The sequence below is a fragment of the Sylvia atricapilla genome, chromosome 21 (genome assembly GCF_009819655.1).
Source record: "Sylvia atricapilla isolate bSylAtr1 chromosome 21, bSylAtr1.pri, whole genome shotgun sequence".
In the NCBI taxonomy this organism is placed as follows: Eukaryota; Metazoa; Chordata; class Aves; order Passeriformes; family Sylviidae; genus Sylvia; species Sylvia atricapilla.
In genome coordinates this window covers 272,905-297,184 of record NC_089160.1, presented here as the reverse complement: position 1 = coordinate 297,184, position 24,280 = coordinate 272,905, and the positions used below count along the sequence as shown (strand labels likewise).

Genomic DNA, 24,280 nt, shown 5'->3' with positions numbered 1-24,280 from the left:
CCTAGCACAGCCTCCGACCAGAACCCGGAAACAAAGCAAGAGAGAATAAAATCAGATTAAAAAAAAAATAAAAGAGAAGAAGCGGGAAGAAAATGGATTAAACTCCAGAGTTCAGGCAGTGACATGTTTAATTGCTAATGTGGCTTTGGGATTATTCTTATTTGAGACTTTCTTTACCAGCCCAGCTGGTGTCATTCTCTAACACCCAGCAAGCAGCAAACAGATTGTGGGAGACGAGTTGTGCTCTCGCTGCGCTTTCTGCTAATAAATAAATAAATAAATAAACAAATACAGATCAAAGGAGTGAAAAAAAACCTCCCCCTGGTAATTTTTTTCCCCTTCTGTTTCCCAACTGGTCCCAAACATATTTCCTGCTGGGACTGACAAGGAACACTGTGAAATCCATAATCACAGATTTAAGAACTGAGTGGCATCAGATGAAACAGAAATGCTGGCTTTGAACGAGGGATGATGCAGAAGGGGTTGAGCAAACACCGTCCTGGGCAAAGGCCTGGGCTTCCCAGGGCAGGGGCATTGCAAGGGGCGAAGGGGGTCCCTGCTGAGGATGGAGCCCTTGTCCTCCCAGGGCCCTGCCCCAGGCTGTGCCAGCCTCCCTGACTGAGTGCCTCATAAACGCAACAAGTCAGCAGGAATTCACACTAGGTGCCATTCCAGTGCTGCCACCCAGCCTGGCTGCACAGCTCCCCTTCCTCCTCCTGACACAGTGCTCCACCTCACAGGTACAGACTTTGTATGCTCCCACTGCACCTCATACAGCCCCACGGGTGCATGACATCCTCTCCAGCTGCTCCAGATGTGCCCTCTGACGGACCACCCAGCCAGAGCTTGGAAACAATATCAGAGGTGCAAAAACTTGTTCATCTGGAAGGCAGCTCACGACACTTTGGGGACACACCTCTGCTTTCCTCATCACAGACCTACCTGCATGTTGATAAAGATCAAACCCAGGTAGGCTGATCTGCTGCTGCTCACAGAATCCTCTGGGGTGGAAAAGACTTCTGAGGTCAAGGGAAAGGTCACAGCTCCCATGGGGAGCAGAGTCTGTCAGCTCTAGGGGACGTGCCCAGCTCCACAGGAGCCAACAAGCACCTTTCAGCAAGGGGATGGTTTCCCTGGAGATCCTGAAAGCACAAATCAAGAGCTGGGACATCCCGAGGACCAGCCTACAGCTCCTCCTTCCCAAGGTCCCTGAGATCCGTCTCCACTCTTGACACAGGAGGATTTATCAGCAAATGTGCTGCTAACTGCATATTGATTTCTGCAAAAAGGCACATCAAACTACTTCAATTGGATATTCAAAGTTGTTTTTTTAAAAAAACACATCAGCTGTCAAGGTAAAATCACTTAATTACACCTGTCAGGTGTTTCACAGGCTAATGTGATAATAATAGCAATATTCAGTATCACAGAACAAGGTTTGGAGCCTGCTGAGAAATTCATCTGACACTCAGCTGCATGCAGTCGACTTTCCAAATTGCTCAAGGCCATTGAATGTTGCTGGGACCCATTTTTCAGGGATGCACACACCAGGAATCACTGACCAGAGCCTGAGGAGAGCCAGTGTTACCCCCAGGGGTGAGCCAGCAGCATCAGCTGAGCTCTGCTCATCCCTACTCTTGAATATTCATTGTGCCAAGTGCAATATATCCTGAATATTAAACAACAGCTACTCAGGGCAGGAATAGCAATCACTCAGCCAAGCTGCAGGCTGTTTTGGGCAGGAAGGGCTGCCAGCCGTGGGGAGAGGGACAGCACTGCTGCTCCCCCATGTCCCCGGGAGCTGGTGCTGGGGCAGGAGGGCTGCAGCAGCCACCTTGGAGCCCAGAACTGCACGGGCACACAGCCCCATGCCCCCAGCCTGCACCCCAGGGCTGCTCCTGGGCCAGGGGAGCTGCCCAGCCTTCAGGGGGGACTGTGCTCTCCAACACTGCTGGCCACACGTTGTTTAAAAGCAAAACCAGACTTTGTTTCCCCAAGTGAGGTGTTCACAGGGTGGCACCTTGCACACAAGCAGCTCCAGACCCCCTCGTGCCATCCCACTGAGCTCTGCCTGCACAGTCCTGTCACTGACATGGCTGAAGTGCCAGGAGCAGAGAGAGGGGAAAACCCCAATCAAACAGAAAATGCAGCTGCTGTGAGCTCTCTAGAACTGCAGCCACTGGATGGGGAAGGATGGAGACTCACCCTCCACAGCCCCTCAGTGCAAGGGGGTCAGTCAGCTGCAAGGGAGGCTTCTCTGAACAGCCCAACAACCTGCAGCTATAGAGGGGAGAAGCAGACAGGTAACCACACCCTGCTGCAGGAACACAACGACTTGGATCAAAGATGACACCTGTTATTTCGAAAGAACCTCATCTACAAACCATCCAGAGTTTCTCCCTCCAGAGAGCTCGGACTCCAGTTCTGGGCTGCCACCTTCCAGGATACAGAGGCTAGAGATGAATCCTCCAGCCTCATCCCAAACATAGTGTCACCAAGGGATTTTCACACAGTTTAATGCTTTCATTTTCTAGCTCAAAGCTGCTCTTGAGATAGCAACATTGCAATCATCTTGGATGTGTATAAACGTTTGGAAAAACTGAGAGAATAATCTAATCAAAGCAGTTTTGCAGCTCTGCTATCTCAATATCCATAACAGCTTAGTTATTAATAAGGTAAAAAAGGAAAACCCTCCCTAAAATGATTTCTGGGAAGCAACGCAAATTATCAAAGATCCCAGCCCTCAGTGCTGGTTCCTGGCCCCTGTGACCTCCAAACAATCAGTATTAAAGCAGGGATGAGGATGACTTCCAGGGTGTTCAGTGTCAGCTGAGCACTTGCTGCTCTGCCACTGAGGGCAACGATGGGGATGGGGACCCTGAGGTGGGGACCCTGAGGTGTGGCACAGGTCCCCCTGCTCAGGGGGATCAGTAGCTAACAAAGTAGCCCTGAGATAACACTTCAAACACACAGAGCTGTGGAGAAGCTCATGGCTGAGCTGGAACAGCCCAAAGTCCCCCTGCCCCACAGCTGAGGCTGTGACACCTGAGGGGACACGTGTCCCCTCCTGTGGTCCCCACAGCAGTGGGGGGTTCCAGCCTCCACCACCACTGAGCCTTGGCTGGGGCTGCAACCCCTTCTCCCCCCTTCTGAAAATACAGCAGCCAAAGTATCCCTGCTTCAGGCTCAGGGGCCAAGAGCTCCAACATCACCAGAACCCTGTTCCAGCTGGGAACAGCCCCCATCTGCTGTGTGGGAGTCTCAGCAGTCACAACTGCAGCCCTTGTCCTCAGCTGACTCTTCTTGGTGAGAAGAAATAGAGATACACACACCAAAATTCCTCTGAGCCCCGTGGCAGTGCAGTACATTACAAATCAAGCAGCAATCTGTGACTCACCCTGCACTGGTGGGAACACTTGCAGCTCCCAGGTGAACGGGTCCCACACAGAAGCACGATGGAGGGTTTTCCTCAATGTTCTACCCTACCACTCTCCCAAAAGCCTTGGAATCACTACCAGCTCTCTGCACAGTTTGTCAGCACGGGGAGGCTTTGTTCATCCTGGGCTCACTCCCACAGCCCCACAGGAGGCAGGGCTGCTCTGACAGGTAACAGAGGATGGGTTTTCCACCTGGCTCCTTCTCCAGCAGAGAGCGGATGTAATTGTTACAAAACACCACTCTTCTTCTTTTGCATATTTCCAGCCTGTCAATCTACAGAAGACTCAGCACCAGCACAGAACAGCATCCTCAGAGCTGGCCCTTCTCTGGCTCTTTAAAGGGAGCAGAGCTCACGGAAAAGCCACCAACAGAGGCCAGTAATTAAGGCAAAATCCTTTCTTCAGATACTCTCTCCACCAGAAATCAGGGACAGAGGAGGCAGCTGGAGCTGTGCACACAGAGCTGCTCCTGCTGCAGCCCAGGGTAACCCTGCCCCAGCCCCAGCATGGCAGCAGCACGAGCAGGGCCAGGCAGGCACCACAGAGAGGATGCTAATTACAAGTTTCAAGCAATCTGAATTTATAATTGGCTGAGATTTCACTCGGCAGATAACGCACTGCTGTCCTGGGCACTTGCTGTATCTAGGTCAAGCCATTAGTTTTGCTCTTGATTAAGATTTACACACAGGTTTAATTTCTTCTTTAATGTCGACTTCCAGCCAGTGAGCTGAGCCAGCAGATGACTTTTGTCACTGACTGTGCTCAGCATCTCGACCCCTCCCAAACCCACAGAGAGGGAAAAGAAGCACCATCATCCCAATGTCCTCAGATTGCTCCCATGGAGCAGGAGTGTCAGCGCTGCCTGTTGGACTGGGGAGTCAGGGAACCATGGAATGGTACCTGCAGCTGATAAGCCTTGACATGACCCTTCCCAGGGAAACAGAACGTCCCTGCATCCACCCTAGCTTCAGAAAGCCTCTGGACACGATCCAGGACTCCATCCTCTGCCCCATCCTGCCCAGCTTCCATGTGGTCCCTGCTGAAATCCAGAAACCCGCTCACACGGGCTGGAATCGCAATTTATGACATAAACAAATGGAGTTAGAGATACACAAAATAAACCCTTTACATGCCCTAAAGGGATTAAAAATGGTTCCTACAACATCTGGAAGTGTATAATACAGTATGGATGGATCATTGCAGAGCACCCACAGGGAAGCCAGGCTGCTGGCACGTGCTAGAGACTTCAGATGTAAAACCAGCTTGGAAGAAAGGGGAGCACTGGGAGGAGCTTTGTCATTTACACACACCAGTCCAGTTTCAGGCACTCAGCTCTTCTAAGAGACAAAAAAAATTCCCCACCAAAGGTTTCTGTAGAAAGCACAGTCTTTCTGACAACAGGAAGTTACTCACTTCAGAAACCCAATTCTCCATCAAAAAAATCCAACTTGAAAGGCGTTCCCAGCTCACTCAAGATGCGGGATCAAAGCCAGGGATTAAGTGCATCTGCTCACTGCTGGCTGCCTGAAAGTGTTGCAGAGCTTCAGGAGCAGCCACCGAGCTCAGCAGTGACGTCCTGAGGAGGGGACAATGATGTCCTGAGGAGGTGACAGAGGGGCAGAGCCTTGCCATGGGCACGGGATGTGGGGCAGGCCCATGGGAGGCAGCAGCTGCTCCACTGGCAAGAGATTCCCAGGCAGCAGCATCCTATCAGCATATATTTAAGGAATTCGAGTATTTCAGGTACTTGTAAGGATTTTCATCACTGCCAGGGAGCACGTGGTGGTCGGAGCTTGGACCAGGGCCATGTAAGGCGATGGCACAAGATGCCAAAACAAACACTGGCTCGTTGGTGAAGCCCAGAATCAATCCTGAACAATTCCTCCAGCGGAGGCAGAGTATCAGGACAAGAGACACCCAAAACCAGCCCCACCAATGCACAGCCAGAGGCAGGGATGTGCTGGAGGATGAACCAGAAGGACACACACTGAGCTCCTCTCCAGGTAGCTGTGGTAACCCTCATCCTCATCCCTGCTCCCCTAGCAGCTCCAGTCCTGCAGAGACTGAGGAGGATCAACAGCACAGGAAGAATGCTTTCAGCAGGGGAGAGCTTCCCTCCGTAGCCAAAACCACTCCAGATTCTTATTTAAAAGGGAAAAGAATGGTGTTCTGGCAACCTGTAAGGCTTCCTCAGATGGATTTGCCTGGCTGGACCAGGGAGGAATATTCCAGGGTTTTCATTTCTCTGCCCAGGTTTTATTGCATGCAAACATACATGGTCATTGCTTTCAAGGGTTTCCAATTTGCTAATTGAGACATTTCCTCATGGAAAAAGAATGTCCTGGACTATGGACAGGGCTGCTGGCACAGCTCTGCACACTGGGGAAGCCTAGGTGAGGATGATGAGATGGGAGACAGGCAGGCAAACGAGCCTCCCCAGGCCCCATTTCACAGCACTAACCCAAAGGCAAAGCTGCACCAGCACCTCACAGCAGGCTCAGGAGAGTTTGGAGACGGGGAGATGGGAAACCAGCCCAGGAAACTGGACATCTAGGAAGATTTCTGTCCAGGTACCAGTTTGTTTAAAAACAAGGAGGAAAAAAATAATCTGGCCTGCACAAAAACCCCCCAAGCATTCTGTGTTTTTGCTGGAGCAATGAAGTATTCCTTCTGCCCTCAAAATACATGAGAGCAGAGAGAGTGGTTTTGTTCTGAACATGAGCAGGTCAAAGATCCCAGAAAAGCACTTTTGGGGCAGAATGAGCCTGGAACATGAAGGGACAAAGGCCAGAGGAAGCAGCAGCTGAGAAAGGCATGAGCAGGGTTCTAATGGGAACAAGACTGCTGCCACAGCCACGGCCTCACCAGCATGACCTCAGATGGGACCTGCTGTAGGCTTTTTTCATTTAAAAAAAAAAAAAAAAAAGGAATGAAAAGTGTTTTGCAGGCTCATTCAGAATGCAGAGGGGACGGAGAGGGATTTCAAACTTTACACAGGTCAAACATCCTCCACACAGGTTCCCATCACACTGAGCGCAGCCTCAGCCCTGGAGGGATCCTGTGTCCTTACCTTCAGCTTCTCGAAGCGGTCACTGAGCGACGCCACTTGGTGGTCCCGGTGGCGCCCGACCAGTTTACATAAGGCACAGATGAGCTGGTCATCAGCAACACAGTACATGTTCACCTTCTCGTTCTCGTGCTCCAGGCACGTCAGTCCGCGGAAGTGCGCGTCAGGCACGGGCTCCACCAGCCGGTGGCTGGTGAAGGGCTTCTTGTTGGGGTGGGTGGCTCGCAGGCAGCGGTCGCAGTAGGACACCTCGCAGGTGATGCAGGTCTTGACGGCGTCGCGGGGCGGGTCCTGCTCGCAGAACTGGCAGGCGATCCTCTCGCCGGCCACGGACATGGTCGGGCTGCTGCGGTAGGTCCTCTCGCGGCGGCTCTCGCTCGGGGAGTTGGGGCCGCTCAGCGACGCCTTCTGGAAGCGGTCGATGATGTTCTGCAGGGTCACATTCCTCTTGAGGCCCTCCAGGCCCCGGTGGTTGAGGGAGATGACATAGCGGCAGGTGGGGCACTGGAAGGCAGGGAGCGGCTCGATGGACTCGCCGGAGGAGCAGCTGGACACCAGGATGCGGTGGGCACAGCTGAAGCACAGGCTGTGGGCACAGGGCAGCAGGAGGGGGTCCTCGAATAACTCCAGACAGATTGGGCAGGTCAGTTCTGACTCCAGTGTTTCCATCTTTAGTTGACACAATCCCGATGCAGCGTCAAAAACCGGGGAACGTGGTCAGGAACCTGCAAGGAAGGAGAGCGGAGATGTGAGACTACAGCTGCGCTCCTGGGCTGCTCCTGTCCTCCAGCAGCTGCCGCCTGGGGGTTGGACACGTCGCCCCCCAGCACCCTGACATCCTTTGCACTCTGATGCTGCCAATCCAGCCCCGCCAGGCCCATGCAAGCACAGGTTGGAGCCGTCTCACCCCACATGGAGCAGAGCCTGGAGCTGCAGCAGGACAGAAGCCAGATGGAGGGGACAGGAAAGGAGGAGCAGCTCCTCTGACACCTTCCAGCCCAGCCAGGGCAGGACCAGGACCAAAAGGCTGGAGACAAAACCAGGAGAAACCACATGATTTCACGTTTGTCTTGGTGTGTGCTGCCAAGAGCGGGGTGGGGCCGTGCTGGCATTCCATGCAGAAGGGCTGCTCTGCATGGCACAGATAAACCTCTCAATATCCCCTCCAGCAGCTCCAGGCCTGTGTCTTGGTGAAGGGGAAAAGGCAAAACAAACCGCAGAAACTGAGCAGAGCAGGTCGGGAGCTCAACATCCCATCCTGCTCCCTGCTTCTCCTGGCCACTGCTTGTGGGAGCAGGGTGGGGAGGGCAGAACAGAGAAATTATAGTCAGCAAACTTATACTGGCTGTCCTCCACTGCACTCACAACAGCCAGGGATGCCTAAATCAACTCCAGCTGGAGGCAAACAAGCTGTATTTTTAGCTCCTTTCCCTTGCACAAGGCTGGAAAACAGCTCCCAGCAGGCGACTCAACCTGCTGCTCCCAACGCTGGTTTGCAGAGCACCAGGACCTGCACCCCGAGTGCTACCCAGCCCCTGCCACATCCCAGCACGTTCCTGAACAGCCACACAGAGGAACCAGATGCAGCCTCTCCTCTCTCGCTCACCACCCAGTGCACAAGTGGTGCCTCCCGCTCTCCTCAGCCACAGCAAGTCAGGCTCCCCGTGATGCCCACTGTGGTGTCCCTCATTGTGGGTGTGGGAAGAGCCCTGTTTAGTCACAGCCACAGGGACCCCCACCCTGGCACTGCTGCAGGGACTGACCCTGGGGGAAGCAATGTGGTGCCCAGCCCAGGAACACCCTGGTGTGCTGCACAGGCTCTGCTTGGGGAGAAGAGGAAAAAAACCTTCCCTGTGAGGCCCTGGCACAGGGTGCCCAGAGCAGCTGTGGCTGCCAAATCCCTGCAAGTGTCCAAGGCCGGGTTGGAAGGGGCTTGAAGCACCTTGGGACAGTGGAAGGTGTCCCTGCCTATGGCAGGGGATTGGAATTGGATGAGCTTTAAGGTCCTTCCAACCCAAACCCAAACCAGCCTGGGCTGTAACCAGTGTAGGGGGTGACCCAGAGGCAGGAGAGGCTCTGACTGCTGGAAGCCCCAGGCTGCTGCCAGCACCTGCCAATGGCCACACCATCACCCCACCATCTCCCCCCCATTGTCTGAAATGGGATTTGCAAGTGCCTGGGGGAAACCCTGAGCTCTTCCCTGCATCAGCTCAGGGGGCTTATAAAATAAATCCATTGCATATTTTGATACATTCTTGCTGCAGCAGCTCTTGCTGGCCAAATGCAGCCTTGCACACACATACACCAATTTTAAATAACTTTTTTTCTCCCCAAGAGAGACAGTGGAGAAGCCACTGGATCCACAAGCTCCCACATCCAACATCATGTTTCACATGCAGCTCCACTGTTATCCAAGGGAAAACAATGCAAAAAGTTTAAGCAGCCTTTGGTTTTGTTACTGAGGCCCATTTGTACATTAATCGTGTTTTCCCTGCTGGGATAACAGCTTTACCTGTGACATATCCAAGAGGAGCCTCAGGCTGGGGCAGCAGCAGGAGTCCTCTGGGAGGTGTGCAGGAGGCACAGGAGCCTGCTCCAAGGCAGGACAGCAGCAGGGACAGCAGCCTGCCCAGGGGTGCAGGAACCCTACTGCAGGTGCAGGAGCCCCTTGGAGGAGGGAGGGGAGCCCTGCTCCAAGATGCTACACCTGGCAAAGCAGCCATGCTGCCATCGAAGCCTTTCATGCTCCCACTTTGATGTTCTCTTTGATGTCCAGGACTGACACAGCACAAAGAATAGCTGTTTGGATTAAAATCTGCTTTCTTTAAAGTCATTAACTCCCTAAATACGAAAGTTATCAAATGCTAACACTGTTTACAGACAGCCCTGTGTCACTGGTGCCCAAGGGTCAGTGGCCCTGCCCATGCTGGCCTGTAATGATGATGTGCAGCACAGCAGGTTAACAACACACACCTTCCAACCAAACGCTTTTTGTGTTCATCTGGGCTTTGCCCAGAACCGAGGGAAGGGCTGGGGTGTGTGAATCAGTGACTAACAAAACAGAGGAGACAGGGAAGAGCAGCAAACCCCAGGGTGGGCAGAGCTGAGGGTGATGCAGGGCCAGGGCCAGGTCCTCTGGGACACAGTGACCCCTGCTTTTACTTGCAGCCCAGATGGTCTCCTAAAGCTGTATTCCAGCCTGGAGCAGCAGGAGCGTGGTGAGGGGCACAGGTTACCCTTGGCAAGTTACACCAAGGGGTCTTGGATACAAAGGTTCCCCGACCCCTTCTCCCAAATTAATATTTTCTCAATCTCAAAAGCACTTCATCCCTGCCCTAAGGCCTCGGGTTTGTCAGGTGAGATGCAGATGGCACCAAGAGAAGAAGGAAGGAGAGACACGGAAGGAGGGATGCTGCCCACATCATCCCATCCGTACTGAGGGGGGACATTCTAGTGTGCAGCATCTGAGGCCACAGGCAGCCAACCCAAAATTCATGCTTTTCCCTCAAGCAACATCCAGGCCCTTTTTTAACATGTTTTCCACGTAAAATTCCCTCTGATCTCCCCCAGCATGAACCCTGGGCAGAGTTTGGCCAGACTTCACAGTCCCACATCAGGATATCCAGACCTGTTCAGACAAATGTTAATTCTGCAGGTTGGTATTTTCCACACCACGTATGATTATTTATTTCCCCTCCCCCTTTTTATCCCTCTTATTTTCTTTCCCCCCTCAAAAAAGCTCCAGCCAACATTTCTCAGCCCCTTCCAAGAATGAGGCTTTAGAAGAGTTATGCTGCTCCACCCGTGCATTAACAAAAAAAGTAATAAAATACAGCAACCCTTTCCTTAATTGGCCCACTGACAGTAGGATACAAAATCAGAGCAGCAGTTGTCTCTACGCTTTTTCTTGTCCTCGGGAAAATGAGTTCCAAACTGGCTCAGTGTTGAGGGGAGCACGGAACAAACAGCCCATGCATCAGCCACATCTCCCCCACGGCAGCAGGGACCCACCAGCAACTCAAGGGCAAAGAGATCCCCCTCCACTTCCCTGCTGTCAATGACTCAGTGACCCTGCACTTCTGCCAGCTCAGCCCTCCCAACCAACCTCCCTGAATGTGCCCTTGGGATGGGTCTGTCCAGAGAAACAAGGTGCTGGGAGGGAACACAGCCCCAGCTGCGTCATCAGCAACAGCTTCTGACCTAAGGAAGGCAGCCCAGAGAGAAGGGAGGCCATCAGGCTCCTCCAGCCAATTCACATCCATCATTACCTATTTTTTCTGTGATTTATTTGCATCAGCTGTGCACATTTAACAACAGATTTGAGGCTCAAAGCTGCAGCCAGCACAGAGCACCCCTTGGCCACATCATCGCCTCTGCTCCTCCCTCCCAGCACACCTGAACACACCAGACAGAACCTGGCCTTTCCTCCCACCACTCCCACCTTAATAATTCCACAAATTTGTCTGAGGCTTTCTGAAAATCCCAGTGATCCGTCTCCCAGCTGCCCTCCCTAATCACTTTATTGCCGTACTAGAAAAAGAACACTGCCTGCTGCAGTTCAACTGGATTCCCCCCATAAAACCAGTGTTGCTGTCCCTAATCCACCAAACTGAAGCAGCATTTCCATATCAGCTTTAATTATTTTCCCAGCCAATTTGCTTGGTGCTAAAGCAAGGTTGCTCCACATAATTTCCATCTCTCAAATGAAGGACAGAGGCGGGAGGCTGCATTCCCATGCAGCGGTTCCCTTCCCTGTGTGCTGGCAGGTCAGCTGCTTCATTCTGGAACCCTCCAGAGGAGACATAAAAGCCCAGCAGGCACTGGCCATTTGTGCTCTTTAACTCCTCCATTTGCAGCACCTTGTTCCCTCTGGGAATTTCACCTTCACCACTGCCTTCACTGATGGGATGAGACCATTTTGCTCCATCACAAAATCCCCTGACTCCTGAATGTCTCCTGTCAGGGGGCAGGGTTGGGAAGGGCGGTCTTGGCTTTCCTGCATGGGACAAGGATGCTCCAGCTAAAGCCTACAAGGTCTCCAGCTAATTCACCTCCATGGTGTCAGAGATGCAAGCACCAAAGAAAGATCCTTTGTTTGATCTCCAGTGATATCCTGGTGCAAGGGAAGATTTTGCCTCTTCTACAAACAGTGCCCAGGAAGGTGACAGCTCCTCAGCACGGCGTGCACCCACCAAGGGCTCCCAGGGGATGCAGTGTTGGGAGTCCTTGAGCTGCAGCCTGGATCAGGAAGGGATTCCCTGCAGTTATCCCCCAGCTCCTCCAGCCATGTAGCAGGAATCATGCCACGTGGATTCCTCACCAGCTGCAGGGGTTTGAAGACATCCCAGGCAGCAATGGCACACACTGTCCTCCAGGACATTATGGGGTAATTCCCACTGACACCGTGTGAGAACCTTCCCCTGCCACCTCTGTCAGTGGCCTGAGGGTTCACAGGACACAAAAGGCCCAGGGCACCTCTCCAGCCCCTCTGCTGTGGCAGATCCCTGGAGCACAGCACAATTACTTCCAATTCCTGGGGAAGACACCAACTCCCCAGGGTCCCCAGCACTCCCCTTCCTAATCCATGAAACCTGGAGCTGCAGCAGCCAGTCTCAGGCTCTGTCAGGCCATAGCCCATGGTAACCCCCTTTTCCACACACTGCATATGTCCATCCACCCACCCATCCACCCACCCATCCATCCCATTCCCCCTGCCATGCTGAAACCCACAGTCCCTGTTTCTCTGCCAGCAGCTGCCCCCAATAGCTCAGGGGCTGAAACCTCAGCTGGAGCTGGGGGGTCACAGTAATGCCAAGGGCTGGGGTGGGGGGCTGTGGCACTGCCAGGGACAGCTACAGGCACGTGTCTTTAGTGGGAGCAGACCCAGCTTCCCAAGGCCATCACAGATGGGAGTGACCCCCTTCCAGCCTGGCCCTTGAGAAAAGCAGCTGAGGACTGGGCATGCCACCAAACTGGCACATCCAGCACTCACACAGCCCTGCCATTCCCCTGCAATTCCCCTGCCACTGCCCACAGAACGTTCCTCCCCTGCTGCCACAGGACTCCACTGCTCCAGGTCTCCCCTCCCTTTCCTCTCCTGCAGCTCAGTGCTCTCCTGCCACCCTGCTCTGCCAGCCTCCCCAGCTGATGCTGTACAGCAGGCAAGCAGACCCAGCACTCATGTCTGCCCCAGCAGCTCCTGGAAACAGCCCCTGTCCCAGCTGCCTCCTGCCAGACCACACATGGCAGCAGCCCTTTGATCCCAGCCTGTCTCCAGGCACATCCTGTGGCTCTGCATCCTTCCCCTCTTCCTCAGCCACCGCCTGCAATGTGGCTCCAGCCTCATCCCTCCGCAGCCACCAGCCCCTGGCCCAGCGAGGATGAGGGAGGGATAGCTGCAGTGGCAGCTGGTGCTCTGGAATAACCTTTGGGCTCCAGAGCGAGTCACGGCCCTTATCCCCCAGATGGACACTGCGGAGATCATCCAGCCCTGCACAGAGATCCATCCTGCTGAGGAGGAGGAGGACACTGAAAGGCAAACCCCTCGGTCTCTCCAGAGGCTGGAGCAGCAGAGCCAGGTCCCAGCTCACAGCCCCAGTGCTGTACCAGGGGATCAGCATCCTTCAGGGTCTGCACCCCAGGTTTATCCCCACTCCAGAGCTTCCTAGAGGACATCAAGCACAGGACAGTGGCACGAGTCACCCAGAGAGGAATGGAGTTCAAAGAGATGCATGACCACAGTGAAGGGAAGGGTGGGCTCACGGTGAAGCCCACCACAGGGAACAGCCAGGAGACACAGACTCACACGGGGGAAGGCACCAGTGCTGCTGCCACATGAGTGTGACCGCGGTGAGGGGCCAGTGCACCTCAGCAAGGAGCTGGCCCTGCACCAGTGCCCCCAGGGCCCCCCGATGTGCAGAAGTCAAAGCTCTGCTGCAGGGATGTCTTCGGGGGATGCAATAACAGATCCTCAGCCAAAGAAGGGTTGTACCATGCCTGCAGGGTATAATCCCACCGCAGGGGAGGCAGAGCCTGACAGGGGCAGCCCGTCACCGTGCCCCCCGACCCGTGCTGGGCATTGCCCCTCTGCACCACCCGAGCCGCGCTGGGAAGGGAGAGAACTGCACGGGGCCAAGGGAGCAAGGAGGGCACGGGAGCTGCTGTCTGGCACAAAGGCTCTGACACCTCCTCCCCGGCTCAGGGCTGCCCTGTGCCCTGCTACAGCTCCAAGCAGCACCACAGCAGCCCCCAGACCACGGACCCCACGCTGCTGCTGGCACCGCTCCAGGCCCATCCTGCCGCTCAGTGGGGCAGCAGGAAAGCCGCCCCACGACCCCCAGAGCCCGGCCCCACGCCGGCCACGGAGGCTTTGCGGCCAGCCCGGTGCCTTGTCGCTGTCCCCACCCAGTGCCCTCGGCAGCCTCCGTGCCCCAGCAGCACAGGTTGGCACAGACACCACAGCGCCGCGAAGCCAAGGGCCATTGTGCTGCTCCGGGCAAGGTTAAATCTGTCTGCACAGCTCCTCGGGCTGCGTTCCTGGAAGGCTGGAAGGATAAACAAGACTTCCTGCAGGAACTGGAGACAATGGGGGGATAATTAGCGCTAATGCCCAGCGCAGAAAGCAAGCAGGTAGCAGATAGTGTGGACTTTTCCAGCCTCCTCCCCTGCAATGCTGAGACAGAGGCACACACCGAGGCAGCTCAAAGACAGGAAGGTTTTCCCCCAAAGGAGGGAAGGCGCCGCTGCCGGGGCTCAGCCCGGGGCCCCAGCGGCGCACGGGGACAAGGACACGCTTCTCCCGGAGCTCCGCTGGCGGCCGCGGGGCCGACACCGAGTCCCGGCAGAGGAGGGCTGGGGATGGAGCTCCCGGCACAGCCCGGCCAGCCACGGCAGCGCCCGGAGCAGCCAGCAGCACCGCAAGGGCAGCAGAGGAGGGGACCCGAGCAGAGGAGGGGACCCTGTGCCCAGGAAGGGACCCCGTGTCCCGCAGGGATCCCCACGCCTCCCTCCGCAGCCAGGATCTGCTCTTCCTACAGCCACCTCCTCCTCATTCCACTGAAGGCCCAACTAGGGCTTGTTTTCAAGCCACAGCGATTTAAAGCCCTTTTTTCCTGCCCCACTCCCTTGGGAGCGCTCTGTAGACCAGATTTTCCAGTCCTCCTGCGGAATGACAGACCCAGCGCTCCCCGGACACTTTTCCAGTGCATTACACAGGTCATTTAAAGCCTTTCAAGACAAAATGCTCCCGAACCCTGAGGTGACTCAAAGCCATTAGCATCTCTTTGGGGAAGCCTCTCCACTGCTGCACAGGAGCACTTCTGCCCGTCATCTCAAAACAAAATACATGAAATACGTTTATAAACAAAACCTCATCAATTCCCCTTGGCTCAGCCTCCCCTTCCAATATCCCCCGTCAAAGGGATGGGACTCCAGAGAGAGGAGGAGGAGGCTCCAGCACACAGAATGGACAGGTATGGCAGAGCCACCGGCTGTCCCCATGTCCCATGCTCTGCTCTGAATGTCACCGACACCCACAGTGCTGTCCTTCACTTTATGAAGCACACCAAAGGATGCTCCACTAGCAGTACCTCACTGTATCCTCTGGGACCAGCCCCAAGCTCACTCCCCAGCCCCCAGGAGGGGTTTCCTGAGCCAAGGACACCAGCAGAGCCGTGCCACGGCAGGACATGGGTTCCCCTGGCTTATGCCAGGACGGCAATTACCTGCTGAAGGCAGCCCTGGAGCTCACAGGGCCAGGGGAGAGCCACACAGCTCATCCCATCACCCCACGGATCAGGCAATGGAGCAGGAAACAACCCTGAAGCCAGCACAGGCTGCATCCCAGAGCACAGCAAACAAAGTCCACCGTCCCCACCCAGCTGGGTGCAGGATTTGGACCGTGCTGGTTGCCTCCATCACCCCTGTTCCCAACCAGCCCGGCTCCAGCACACTGCATCTCTCCAAAGTTCTCCTCTCTGCTCTCAGGGGCAGCCAAGGTAATTTTGGCAACATGCAGGAGCTGTGGATGTGGCCACCCTTGCAGCTCTGCTCAGCTGCAGTTCAGGGGATGAAGCAGGTACCTGCACAGGTCATTTCCTCGGGCCATTTCTGCTCTCTCCCTGTGGGCTGCCAGAGGCAGGCACAGACAGTATCTGCTCTCACACACTGATAAGTTCTTTAACGACCTGAAAGGAGCCCAAAACGTTCCGAATTTTGCATTTGTCACAATCACAGACGATCCAAGAGCCTCCCTGGGGGTTTGACACACCAGGGCGCCTCCAAGAGCACCTGACACTCGTGATTCCCCGTGGGAAACAGCTCCACAGACAGGCAAAGCTCACAGCTGCTGAGGAATGACAAGTGGACACAAATTCCTGGGACTCTGGAGGGAGCATAGCCCTCTGCAGGGTCACTCCAGGACTGACCACAACGGTGGCCAGAGGCTTGGGAAAGTACTGACAGGACCAAAACAGTTTAAAAAAAATCCCGCCTTTAAAAAATTCACAGCGTTATGTGTATAGATATGTCTTCACTCTGGTCTCCCTCACCCAAGTGCTGGAGCACTGAGCAGCACTGCAGCCAGCAGTGCCACCATCACAGTGTCACACTGGTCTCAGCATCAGCACGACAGTGTGGGTGGCCAGAGGCAGCACAGCAGCCAGCCAAAACTCCTGAGAGCTAAGTGTTGAGCCTGCAGCTCATAACCCCCCATTGCTGCCCCCACAGAGGCCCAAGGGGCAGTGAGCAGCTGCCCACAGCCCCATAGCTTGAGCTCAAAGGCCAGTGCCACCTCCCCAGCCCAGCCCTGCCCTGGTTATTGAGCATCCTTGAGCCCACCCTTCCCTGCCTCGCTGCGCTCTGTTCTGTGACACGACCAGGTTTGTGGGGTTCTGTGAGGACCATCCACAAAATGCACTGAAGCTCTCTGTGTCTCTTTGGAAAAGAAAGCTGATTTATTCCTCAACATCCCTGCTGTGCTGCCAGAGGATGCTGAGGGCTGCACCTTGGAGAGCTGGCACGTTCCCACCTCCCCTGTGCCCCCACAGAACCCCACTGCAGCCAGGCCTCTGCTTCCTGCCTGAATGTCATTTTTCTCCTTCAGTCAACCAACTCAATATGGGTTTGTGTATTAAAGCAAAATTTAATTTCTAGGCCATTACCCCAGCGTGGTCCATTTCCTGCATCTGCAAAATGAGAAATACACAGACTGAGCAATTCATTTCCCTCTTAGACACGAATCTCAGCTATAAACAACAAGGCAACATTCCGCAGAGGCACGGAGCCCTTTCATTTTGGAATCCCACGGAAAGTGTTTGAGGCTGGGGGAGCCCTGACGCAGCTGGCACTCGGACATGCTGTGTGCTCTGCCCTCAGAGTCTCAGTGATGCAGCAAGTTTTCATTTATTTCTCACACTGGCTTTTCACAAGCCTGTGGGTTTTCCTTCTCCCCCCTCACAGAGTCACCAGACAGTGAGATTTATAAAATACAGTTTTGAGGCCTGAGAGTTTGCAGCATCTAACTGCAACATCGGAAAAAAAATCCCAGAAAAATAAAGAACTCCAACTCCTCCAAACAAATAAAATCCCCACACAACTCTCCCCTCCCTCTCCCCCACTTCCCTTCAGTCACTCTACTCTTTTGAGAGTAAAAAACTCAGAAGCAATTTAACCCACACAGTGACAGCAGCATCCCCATTTATTCACAGGCTGCTCTGGCTGAAATTCCATTCCAACCGGATCCCATCCACACCCTTTTCCTGTCCAAGGGCGGAAATCCCACGGGAAGTGCCCAAAAGGAAGCAAACCAGATGCCACCACCCAGTCAGGAAGACCTGGTGACAGCGTGGGCTCCTGCAGCAGCTCTTCAGTGGAACCTCCCAGCCAGCACAGCTTCAATAAACAGTTTCCATCACAATCACCACAAGCCTTCTCCACTTTGACTTAGACTCCCCCAGTTCAGCACAGTCCAAAATGCTCCTGGGCCATGCCAGGGCAGCCCTGGCTGAGGTGGGGGCAAACACAGAACTTCCCACACGCCTGGGGAATGGGGGACCTGATGGCACCAGCAGTGGTGCAGTGTCCCCTCCCCAGTCCTGGGCTCTGGGAGCAGCCATTGGTGTAGCAGCAGGGGACATTTGGGACAGCTCTCCTATGAGCAAACATGCTCTGACAAAAGGGACATCATAGGAGGGAAAAGGGGACAGGGACAGGATCTTTAGGCTGGACATCAGGAAGTTTTTTCACCCAGTAGGTGACTGAACACTGGGACAGGCCCCCCAGGGAAGGGGTGATGGCCCCAAGGCTGCCAGAGCTCAAAAAGCACTTGGACAACACTTTCAGGCAGATCATGAGATTCTTGGGGTATCTGTGCAGGGCCAGGAATTGAACTTAATGATCCTGATGGATCCCTTCCAACTCAGTCTGTTCTGTGATTCTGTGAGAGGGATGACAGCAGCTCAGAAACACAGGGAATTCCTCCAGCGGAGAGATGTCCCCTGCCCTCCTGGCACCCAGGGCACTTCAGGTTTGTTTGCTGGGGAGGAAGCCAAGCCCACAGTGACACGGAGACCCGTGAGCTGCATGGAGGCTGACTGGCACCACAGAGCTGAGGCAGCACGAAAAGGAGATAAAAAGTGGTCCAGCCTGACCCTCCCATCAGCATCCCAGACTTTTGTCACCCAGCCCCATTCCCACTGGAGCAGCCCTGGGGGCCAGTAACCCCCTCCAGTCCTTGCTGTGTTGATGGGCATGATGGGGGCTGGGTGCTGCCTTCCCCAAAGGAGGGGAGCCCCAAAAACAAGGGCAAGGGTGTCCCCACGCTGGGCACAGGACCCACCCGGCCCAGGGCCAGACGGAGGCACAGTGATGGACTGCCAGCAAGCCACAGCTGGCTGCTTCCTGAGAAACTGCAGAGCCACAGAAAGGGCAACTCTGCCTCTGGCCATGCTCCCTGGGCCAGGGGCTGGGATGAAGACAGGAAAAGGGCAGATGCTGAAGCCACCACATCATGCCGATGCAGGCAGCTCCCCACCACTGGCACCCCAAACACCAGGGCTGCAGTATGCCTAGCTCTGCCCCACGCCCTCCCACGGATGACACAGCCACAAGCCCCGGGCTCAGCACTGTGACCCTCTCTGCAGCCGTGGACGAGAGGCAGGCCTGGGGCTGCTGGCACAAAGCTCCAAGCCAGTGTTCCAGCCCTGTGTAGGAACACACGCAGGCACCCAGGACCCGAGGGGTGAGACACGCCACTGGAGCCCCCGCCCTTGCACAGCACAAGGCGCCTTTCAGAGCCACACAGACACACCATTCTCCCGCTGGTGACCTCCTTGCCCTGGCATTTTTGGGAGCCAGGCTGCACAGCAGCAAGCGATGGCAAGCCATGGTGCTGGAGGCAGCAGCCTGAGGCCGGCCAGCAGCAGCCCCACGAGTGCACTCACTAATCAGAGGGGCTGCCAGGGCTGCCCGTTTGCACAAGATGAAGGTACAGGCACTCATTAGGCTGCAACACACACACACTTTCCAGGCAGAGAGCACTAAAAACAAGGGAAAGCAGCAGCATAGGCTCCAGCCTCCCCAAGGCTTTGTCCCTCTCCAGGAGGGAGCTCAGACCCTCTCAGCTCAATGAGGGGAGCACCCCACCAGCCTCGGAGGGGTTCTGAGCAGGCTAAAGTGGGTTTGGTACAGAAGGTGTTTGCAATAAGCAGTAGCAACTCCTTCCAGAGGAGCAAAATAATCACGCTGCTCAGCAGCTTCATTGGATGAACCAGCTGTACAGCATCCAGGGACAGTTCTGGTTCCAGCATTCTGATGGGACAGCCTTGGTCTCTTCAGTGACCAGCCTTCAGGGTGCACCAACCCCCTACACCGAGGGGCTGACTCAAGGGCTAAAAGGCTCCACGCCCCTCTCCTCACTACAGAAGCCCAAATCGACAGCTCAGAAACCCACAGATAGCCCAGAGGAGTCGCAGTGTGGGTTTGGAAATACGTATCCATCCCTAGAGGGGATGGAGCAGGAGACAACATAAACCTGAGTTTATGGCTCTAGAAGTCATTTGGCAGTCTCACATGGTCCCAGGGCTGGTCCTGCCCTGCTCACAAACTTGCACACACACCGACACACACCCCTGAGCCATGCCTGCACCTCGGAGGGCGGCTCAGCTCACCCGGAGCATGCTTTGCAAGGCAGGGATTTATCACCCACTGCAGCTCCATTTCTTTTGCAAAGCAGCATTTCCAAAGCAGGCAGGATGTGGGCTGTGCACAGGCACGGCCTCGCAGCCGCCACGGAAGGCAGCACAGGGCACAGACCCAGCTCGGATGGCAGCAGCCGGCACACCCAGGGCTCTGCAGCCACCTGCCTGAACCGAGACAGCTGCTGCCTGTCGTTGGCATCAATTCATCCCTCCTATTCCTACCGCACTTACTGTCCTTTCCCAGGAGCATCCTCAGGGAACATCCCCCCAGGGCAAGAGCATTCCAGCACTGCTGCCCGGGCCAGCCTCCCTTCTTCCCTCCCTCGGTGCTGCGGCCACTTTTACCAGCCACTGCTCAGGGGCACAGGCCAAGCATGGCATCTCGGGTCTGCTCCTCGACGGTGAAAAGTAGCAGCGACAAGCTCATCACAGAGCCCGCGGCAGCCGCGGGGACAGAGGCAGCTCTGCACAGCCCCTCCGGCACAGACCGAGGGTCGCCGCCCGCCACAGCGGGGGTACAGGAGGGAAGGGCACTGCTGACCACACCAGAAGGGTCACGGAGCAGCTCCGGCTGACACAACGCCCCACCGGCAGGCTGACAGGCCGGTGACACCTCCCAGATCCGCCAGGCACTGCCCGACGATGCTCCCCTGCCACCTGGAAGCCAACAGTGCCCTGTGCTCTGCCAGGCACTGCTACCAGCTCCCACCCGGCTGCGGCAGCTCCTCCGGCAGAGCCGGTTTCCTTGAAGCCGCCTTCCGACAACAAAAGCTGAGCCGAAAGCTCCGGGCTGGCTGGGGAGAGCTGGGCGACAGCCAGGAAGGGCAGGAGCCATTAACGCCGGCGTGTCCGGGCTTGAGGGATGACGGAGCAACCAGAGCCATCTGCCCTCTCCAGAAACTCCGCCGACCGCTGGCGAGAACGGCCCTTCACTGCACTCCAGCCCTGTCAGATGTGCGCACAGGGGCAATAAACTTGCGGTCGGGATGTTTTTTGAGGCAAAACACGAAAATAAAGCGCGAGAACGAGGTGTCACTCGGGCACGTTTTCCAGCAGCCGCACGGATCCTCGGCGCAAGCAAACACACTCCGCTGCCAGCTCAGCAGAGAGCCCCCAAAGCACGGGCAGCGCCCGGGAATCGCCTCCCGAGCGCCGGTGCCCGGGGGCAGCGCTGGCGGCCCCCCACACGCGGTCGCGTCTCTCCTCTGCGGATTCCCAAGCCGCGGTCACGGAGCTACCGATGAACTTCCACGGCCCCGGAGTTAGCAGATTCCAGCCGCGCCGGGGGACGGCTGCGGGGGACCCAGGAGGGTCAGGGCAGCGCCGGCCCCGCAGCGGCTCTGCGGCAGCGAGAACCCGGCACCGCGGCCCGGCGGCGGCTGGAGCGCGGGCACGGGGCCGAGCGGCGGGGACACCCGGCACTCCCCGCCGTGACACCCGGCACTCCCCGCCGTGACACCCGGCACTCCCCGCCGTGACACCCGGCACCAGGGGCGACGGCGGAGGGAGGTCGCGGTGGGCGCGGGATCCCCACAGGCGCGGGCGGGGAGCCAGGAGCCGGCGAGTCGGTACCCGCTCCGTCCGTAAGGCACCGCCGCTGCCCGGCAGGACGGCTCCCGGCGAAGCGGGAAGGCCGCGGGCAGCGCCGGGCGGGCACGGGCCAGCGGCTCTCCCCGCCGAGTGGCGGGAGGTGCCGGGCCGGGCCGGCAGACACGCTCGGCAGCCGGGAGAGGCGATGGGGAGCGGGGGGCGCCGGCAGCGGCTCCCGGGAAGGGCGGCAGCCCTCCGCCCCGGCACTTGCGGCAACCCCGCGGGGAGGGCCGCGCCGGGGCCCCGACGGCCGCTTCGGTGCCTCCTCTCGCCCCGGTACCTACCGGTGGGCCGCGGCATTCCCTCCCCAACTCGGCGCCGCATCCCGCCCCGATGGCGGTACGTACCGGCGGCCCGCGGGAGCCCCCGGCCCGGCCCGCCGCGGTGCCCCCCCGCTCGCCCCGGTGCCAGTACGTACCGGCGGCCCGCGGGAGCCTCCCCGCCGCTGCCCGGGCATCTTGGAGGCGCGGGGACACGGCGGCGGCGGCGCGCGCGGGGCGGGGCGGGGCGGGGCGGGGCCGCGCGCGCTCACGGGGCCCGCCCCCCATTGGCCCCGCCCCGCCGCAGGTGAGGCCGCGCCGGCTGCGGGAGCGCGGGAACCCGGGGCGGGGACACTGTGCTCCTGGGGACACTGTGCTCCTGGGGACAGCGAGGCTCCTGGGGACACCGTGTGCTCCTGGGGACAGCGAGGCTCCTGGGGACACCGTGTGCTCCTGGGGACAGCGAGGCTCCTGGGGACACCGTGTGCTCCGGGGGACAGCGAGGCTCCTGGGGACACTGTGTGCTCCGGGGGACACCGTGTGCTACCGGGGACACCGTGTGCTCCGGGGGACAGCGAGGCTCCTGGGGACACTGTGCTCCTGGGGACACTGTGCTCCTGGGGACACTGTGCTCCTGGGGACAGCGAGTGCTCCTGGGGACACCGTGTGCTCCTGGGGACAGCGAGGCTCCTGGGGACACCGTGTGCTCCTGGGGACACCGTGTGCTCCGGGGGACACCGTGTGCTCCTGGGGACACCGTGTGCTCCTGGGGACAGCGAGGCTCCTGGGGACACCGTGTGCTCCGGGGGACACCGTGTGCTCCGGGGGACACCGTGTGCTCCTGGGGACACCGTGTGCTCCGGGGGACAGCGAGGCTCCTGGGGACACCGTGTGCTCCGGGGGACACCGTGTGCTCCTGGGGACACCGTGTGCTCCGGGGGACAGCGAGGCTCCTGGGGACACCGTGTGCTCCGGGGGACAGCGAGTGCTCCTGGGGACAGCGAGGCTCCTGGGGACAGCGAGGCTCCTGGGGACACTGTGTGCTCCTGGGGACACCGTGTGCTCCTGGGGACAGCGAGGCTCCTGGGGACAGCGAGGCTCCTGGGGACACTGTGTGCTCCTGGGGACACCGTGTGCTCTTGGGGACACCGTGTGCTCCTGGGGACAGCGAGGCTCCTGGGGACAGCGAGCGCTGTGTCCTCCCCCGGGGCGGGGAACAGCACCTATTCCCTCCCGCAGGATAGGGGCCACCGTGTGCTCCTGGGGACAGCGAGGCTCCTGGGGACACCGTGTGCTACCGGGGACACCGTGTGCTCCTGGGGACAGCGAGCGCTGTGTCCTCCCCCGGGGCGGGGAACAGCGCCTATTCCCGCACCCTTCTTTCTATTGCAAATAGGCTTCTTCCCCTGTTACTGGCGGAGGTGGCACAATTCCTGGAAACTTTTAATTCTTAAGTATGAATGATTTTATACCATATACTTATACCATATGATGGCTTTATACCATATATATCACATTAAGCACGAATTATATCATATCATATCTCACAGCCCCAACCACCAGGGGGGTGGCAGGGTCTGGACCCAGCCCCTGACTTACAAAATGATGTTAACTTCTTGCCAGCTGGGAGAGGAAAAAGGGACGGGTCACTTGGGATTTCTGATTTAGGCCTGGGCTCTCCAGAGGTGTGAACAACCCTCCTATTGGTCAACCAAGCTTTCAATATATACTATAACTTCCTTAGAGAAAACAACCTCACATCCATGCTCAACCACAGCCACTTTTCCAAATTCAGAGCCACTAGTAGCCCACAGCAGGTAGCCAGGGGTAGTTTGAGGCTCTGAGCACAGCTGGAGCTCGGGGCTGGGCAACAGAGCAGAAATAGGCAGTCCCCAGACATGGCACATTAGGTTGCAGGGAACTGAGACCAGTGAAAATGAGCAGATGGCTGGAGGTCACAGTGAAGTCCCACCACCGAGGGTCTCTTGGTGACAGCCTGACTGCCAGTGCTCACTGCAGTGCTGGAGAGCAGATACCAGTGGCAGCTGAGCCCTGACCTCTGAGAGCTCAGCCTTCCACCCACAACAGCCAGGGACACAAAGGCCAGCCGGTGTCCCCGAGCAGTGGTGGCCAGCTCCACAGTGTGCCCATGTCCTTCCAGGTCCCAGCTCCAGTGTCACTCAGAATGGCCAGGGCCAGGGCAGCCTGAAGAGGCTACAGGGGGGACACGGCAGAGATCATTGTCAGTGTCTCCTGGCACACTGGGAACCAGCTCGTGGGGCTGGGAGAGCTGCTGGGAGGCCACAGTGGAGATCAGCCCTGGTGCCTGCTCTGTTCTGTGGGATCTGGCTGTTGCTGGCACTCCCAAGCTGAGGGGCTGCGGTGGATGTGCACAGCTGTGGCTCCAGCTGCTGAACAGACCCACTGCCAAGGCCCATAGCTCAGAGACACAGGATATTTAAGTCCCTCGGGCAGTTTTCCTCATGTATCACTGCAGATGCCTCCCTCGAGGCCTGATGGGTGCCGGATTAGCTGGGATCCTGCATTAACTGCAGAGGTGGCAGATGTGACCTTGGGCAAATATTTACAATTACTGTGGCTTCGTCTGTGCACGTGCTCAAAACACGGCAGCGGTAGGGCTCAAATGGTACCTTAGTGTGCTGCAGGAGGGCAGAGGTCCTCGCTGATGTGCTGAGCAGTCCAGGGCAGGGAAATCTGCTACCCACAAAG

General features: G+C 57.1%; 1 protein-coding gene across 3 annotated transcripts in view; it reads right to left on the bottom strand.

Annotated features, from left to right (window-relative positions):
- Nucleotides 1–21,815, bottom strand: part of MID2 (midline 2) — a 53,707-nt gene extending 31,892 nt beyond the window's left edge. The window contains exons 1-2 of one of the 3 annotated variants that reach the window (XM_066333801.1): nucleotides 21,709–21,815; nucleotides 6,508–7,229 (exon numbers count right to left, since the gene is read on the bottom strand). In XM_066333801.1, coding sequence (XP_066189898.1) covers nucleotides 6,508–7,173 — 666 coding nt within the window. In that variant the 5' untranslated portion in view covers nucleotides 7,174–7,229; nucleotides 21,709–21,815. Of the gene's footprint in view, nucleotides 1–6,507; nucleotides 7,230–7,411; nucleotides 7,524–21,637; nucleotides 21,656–21,708 lie in introns of those variants that run through there. The other 2 variants (XM_066333804.1, XM_066333802.1) reach the window with 2 other exon arrangements.
- Nucleotides 21,816–24,280: the final 2,465 nt, after the last annotated feature.